Source organism: Triticum aestivum, chromosome 3B (assembly GCF_018294505.1).
Source record: "Triticum aestivum cultivar Chinese Spring chromosome 3B, IWGSC CS RefSeq v2.1, whole genome shotgun sequence".
NCBI lineage: Eukaryota > Viridiplantae > Streptophyta > Magnoliopsida > Poales > Poaceae > Triticum > Triticum aestivum.
In genome coordinates this window covers 6,763,998-6,769,293 of record NC_057801.1, presented here as the reverse complement: position 1 = coordinate 6,769,293, position 5,296 = coordinate 6,763,998, and the positions used below count along the sequence as shown (strand labels likewise).

Sequence of the window (5,296 nt, the reverse complement as noted above, 5' to 3'; positions counted from 1 at the left end):
GCAGAGTTGGCAAAAGTAAGCGTTTGTCCAGCCCCGCGGCGGGAGTCTGTCATTGCACAAGAGCCGATCCTGCAGCAGCAACCAGGCAAAGATTTTGATTTTGCCAGGCGCCCAGGCCTTCTAGACCAGACGGTCGAAGTGGGTCACCGTTCTTCCCTAGAACTGCGCCAGGTAGGCCGACTTCGCTGTGTACTGTCCAGAGCTAGCTCTACTCCACGTCAGGTCATCTGGCACTTCTGGCTGCAGCTGCGCGCCCGTCCCCTGAAGCAGGCGGTGAAGGGCGAGGACGTCCGGCAGAAGATGGAGGTTGTTGCCTGAGGGCCTCCCGCACCGATCTGTTCTTGCGCCGCGAGTAGCTGAACAACCTTGAGAATTTTTGCGAGAGGCAGCCCTGACCAATCCAAGAAGAGAGCCAGAATGAGGCCCGAGCCCCGTCACCGATCGCAACGCTGGTGGAGGCCGCGAAGAGCGCCTTGTCCGCGCCGTCGCAAGGCAACTCGGTGCCCACCCAAGGCCGCTCCAGGTGGTGCCAGGTAGTCCAGAGCCAGCGCAGCCGCAGCGCTCTGCTGAAATGCTGCAAGTCAGGGATGCCCAGGCCCCCCTACTCCGTTGGGGCGCAGACCGCTGGCCAGCTGACCTTGCAGCTGGCGCCCGAAATCTCGTCGTCCTGGCGCCAGAGGAAACGCCGCCTGCACTTGTCGATCTCTTTGAGAATCTTCTTCGGGACATGGAGGACGATGAGGGCGAAGGTTGGCATTGCACTCAGCACGCATCGGACGAGGACGCGGCGGCCGGCCATCGGTAGCAGCTTGCCCTTCCAGCCCGCGTGCCTTGCCTTGATTCTGTCTTTGAGAAACTTCAAAAGTTATAGATATATTTTGGACGTATCTATGGGGGTGGGCTTCACGACAATGAAGTACATGTAGACGTGGCCCGCGGTGGAGGTCCAGCACTGCTTCAACTGTTCCTAGGTGTATGGGAGCTCGGAGACAAAGAAAAGGCAGAGGGATACGACACCACGGCTATCCCCTTGGCCTTCCGTGACGCCTCTGCCACCAAGACCGTGTTCTTTACCCCCCCTCCCCCATGCCCTACACGAGATCGAAGTCTTCCTGCATAAGGAGGAATCCTGCCTCCTCCAACTTCCTCTACATCGGTCGGCATGCTAGCGAGATGACGTCTAGGTCCAGGGGGTTCTCGCTGCACCACGTCACCAGTCCTAGCCCCATGTCAGTGACCCCGAAGGGCAATGCCTCCTGAGCAACCGCTCTTCGCCACCCATTGTTGGGAGGGGCCCTCCTTATATTTCGTGACCCGTAGGATGGTGAAGAGGGGATGAGGCTGTGGTCAACTGGGTACAAGTGAAATCTCAGCAGCGGCACAAGTTGTCAAGCTTTGGGGACAACCCGGAGCATGAATCAAGCTTCAATCAGCTACCATGAGGACACCTTCACCAGCTTCGCCAAGCTTGCACTGGTGGTTTCCCTATTTTTCAACATTTTTGTCGGCTTCCAAAAGGCTTACCACCTTCGTGTAAGCAGTCTTATTGGATCCACTTTTCAGCTGGGATCTGGCCTGGTTAGTGGAGACGGGCTTCTCGCAAGCGACCACACACTGAACCGGTCATCCCATCTACTCAGTAACTCGGACTCTTGCAGCCCCCGAGCATAAAATCACATACTGGGAGCATGCTATTTTAATGCTTCTCCAGAGCTGTTAAAACAGAGGTCATTACATACTTTCCATAGTGACAATAACATCGCAGAGTGCAAAAGATTATTTGCTTGCCATTTCTCATTGCAAACCTACCATTTAGCAATGGAATCATAAGTGACAACCTGCTCATTAGCAGTCAATCTAGTTCTATTATTACACACTTAAGTAACAACAGAACAATAAAAAATGACATATCGTCAACTGTGTGTCTCTTAGCAAAATCTTGCCTGGTTAGCAGCTTATCATTAGCTAATAGCCACAAAAAGATATGGGTTATGTGGGGCATAGTCCGCTGCCATATTGCAGGAGCATCCATAGGTGTAACCACTCTAAACTATGGCATAACTATATCTAACAAAGTACTCCCTCCGTCCTTAAAAGAGTGCACTTCCAACTTTGTTGGAAAGTCAAATTTTTTTATGTTTAACCGTGTTTATACAATAATACACCAACATTTATAACATCAAAGTAGTAGCTTTAGATTCATGATAAAATATATTTTCATCATATACCTATTTGATTTCACAAGCATTGATATATTTTTGCACAAACTCAGTCAAACATTGACCAAGTGTTGCAGCGTCAGATTTGATTGACTACTTAGTAGCGCACCAAGTTGGCCCATCGATCGACCGGCAGCCAGCTAAGCTGGGAAGAACTCTGCGCGCGAATCAATGGGGCGGAGCCGATCATCCCAACGCCGAGAAATCGTGTCAAACGGCAGACACGCTCGTTTGCCACAACCTCGTCCGCGATTAATAAGTAAGTCTATGTCGACTCTCTTCCACGTCCAAGCTGTTAATACACTATAGTAGCTTAATTTAGTATATGTATGTATGTATGCATGTATGTACATATGTACTCCCTCCGTCTCTAAATATAAGTCCTTTTAGAAATTCTATAGTATGGACAACGAGATTTCTTACTTGCACTAGCAGTTGTCCCAGTTCCCAATGAAATGAACTCGACAAACACTTGGAACTCGGTGGAATCCCAGGTTCCATTAGTGTTAGATGTATATATACTCACATAAACCTATCGACAAATCATTCAAATTCATGCAGTTTTTGGAGTATTTCAAAATGACATACCCAAAATTCACAGTACGTATGTGATTTCATATATGTACCCTAAAATCTTTGAATTATTTTCTTGATATTTATGTTGATTTGAATAGTTAAATTCAAGTATATGTACATAGCTAGAAACTAAAAGATTTAAAAAATAATTCAAACTGGTTTTTAATTTTCATGAATTTAAAATAATGAAGTAGGTCTGATCATGTCCAATAAATTTGTGTTTCAGACAAGCTTGAGGATTCAGATGGAGCATTGTTATGCCTAATAGCAGGAACCTGCACACTGGCCAGCAGCGTCGGCAATTTCCAATTGTTTTCATTAAGTGAGCATGGTCTTACCAACAAAGAATACTATGAGTTGGTAACTGGCACAATGGAGGTTGCTATTTGCTACCCTTATATATTTCTGAAATTGCATGAGTTCGTGCCCAATCTCCTTCCGACGACGGCTGCACTGGCGCCATTGAAGTCGTGGCTCGCGTGCCGTCCTAACGTCCGGATTTTCAGAGACACAGCCGTTCTTGTGATTATATCTTATCTGCTATTACTGGGCATCAACTTGAGCTTCGCTTGGCTCGCCATCTTTCCAGTCATGGCCATTGTTTTCATACGAGCGTTGTACTTGAAACTTAATCGCCGTAGAGTAACACCAAGATCTTCTAACGTCGATGAGAAGTTCGTCAAGACACCTGTGGAGCTTCAGATTATGGTGGTGGCGACATTCGGGGCGCTCTTGGTGATGGATCAACTCGACGACGATGCAGCTGTGGGGTTCTCCATCTCCCAATTCCTCCTGTTCCTGAGCTCCATGGTGGCGGCACTGACGCGAATGATGATGAAGCTGCCCGCTGACCCTTTCCCGGGCAGCGCACCTGCGTCAGAGTTGCTCCACAAGACCTTGCTTATCCTCCTGCTGGTGACGGTGCACACGGTGGCCGTGGAGTGGCTGGGCGAGGACGTGGTTCTGTTCTGCATGCCGGAGGTCGCCCCGGTGCTTCTCTGGTTCATCCTTCACCTTGACCGCCCACGCCACAGCCCGCTCATCAGCGTCGACAAGATGAAGCCATACATGAAAGAGATCATCGCCCTGTGTGCACTGGTGGCAGCTCCTCTTTTCGCATACCTGGTGAACTCCATGGATGTTTCTGGGCTCTCCTGGTGCACGAGGATAATGGTGTCATGTGGCGTCTCAGGGGTTCTGACCTACTACCTGGTGTTCATGCTACACCACTGGACATGGCCGGGGCGAAAACAAGCTGGCAGAAGCAAGGATGATGTGCCTTCCTCCGGCATGCTCAAGTTTTGGGCAGAGGCTTTACTCGTGGCGGCTGCATTGCTGCTGGTGCTAAGGTATCTGGTTTCTGTCCGGCTTGGTCTACAACAATCACTGGTTGGTACACTCTGTCGAAATGTGCAGCGACTATGATAGTACACTAGTATTTGCTTGCTTGTTCCGTGTTTGGTTGGAGATAGCTAACCGGGCATGCCGCTCGGTACTAGTATTTGCTTGTTGTGCATATGTTGTAGTACTATGTGTTGTTAGGCCTCAGCCGCCATGCCTGTGGTTGTAGAGATTTTCAAGCATTGCTCACGAGTCACGACGAAATGCCACTGGAAATGTGCCTTGCGGATTTGTCACGGAAAGTTAGAAGCAACATTGGCTATGTTGTGTTTATTTTCATTGGTTGTTGCGCATATATAATTATTGTACATAAATCTTTAAAGGCTGCATTTTACGGTAATGTAAACATCAGATGGCCAAATTTGTACCTTTTCACATGGAGCATGGTAGTACTAGCTAGTACCTAATGTATCGTACCATGTTCATTGAGAGAGAGAGAGACTAGTACAGAACCGGGCTTTAGCGCCGGTTCGTAAGGGCCTTTAGTGCCGGTTCTACAACCGGCACTAAAGAGTGGAGACTAAAGGCCCCCCTCCTTTACTACCGGTTCGGCATGAACCGGCGCTAAACTGCCACCACGTGGCACGAGCCAGGCCCGGGTGCTGGTAGACTATTAGTACCGGTTGGTAACACCAACCGGTACTAAATGTTTGGGGGAGGGGGGTTGGTTTTATTTTTTATTTTCCATTAATTTTGTGTTTTCTATTTAATTCTTTTTTGTTTGCTGGTATTTTACGATACTACATATTGTACACATTATGCACATGTATAGATAGATTTTCTCGTAGAACCGCATATATAGATAAATATATATCATCGAATGTCTCGCAACCAACACCATTAATTATTCCCGCCCACACACACACACACACACACACACACACACACACACACACACACACACACACACACACATATATATATATATATATATATATGTATAATTTCTTCTACATTGCCTTGGTGCTTCGGAGCACGATGACAATTGGTTCATGGGGGCGGTAGCGGGTAATAGTATTCTCTTTTGGGACCTATGACCTGGTCGAGCAAAAATCCCGCTATTTCCTCTTGAAGTGCTAGTATGCGGTCCATCGGTAGGA

The 5,296-nt window shown here is 48.1% G+C and overlaps 1 protein-coding gene across 1 annotated transcript; it reads left to right on the top strand.

The window, feature by feature from the left end:
• The first annotated feature begins 1,774 nt into the window (after positions 1–1,774).
• On the top strand, positions 1,775–4,469 carry LOC123064281 (uncharacterized). Its single transcript, XM_044487791.1, has 2 exons — positions 1,775–2,478; positions 3,022–4,469. Exons 1-2 carry the CDS (start codon positions 2,391–2,393, stop codon positions 4,218–4,220), a joined length of 1,287 nt encoding a protein of 428 aa, XP_044343726.1. The 5' UTR covers positions 1,775–2,390; the 3' UTR covers positions 4,221–4,469.
• Positions 4,470–5,296: the final 827 nt, after the last annotated feature.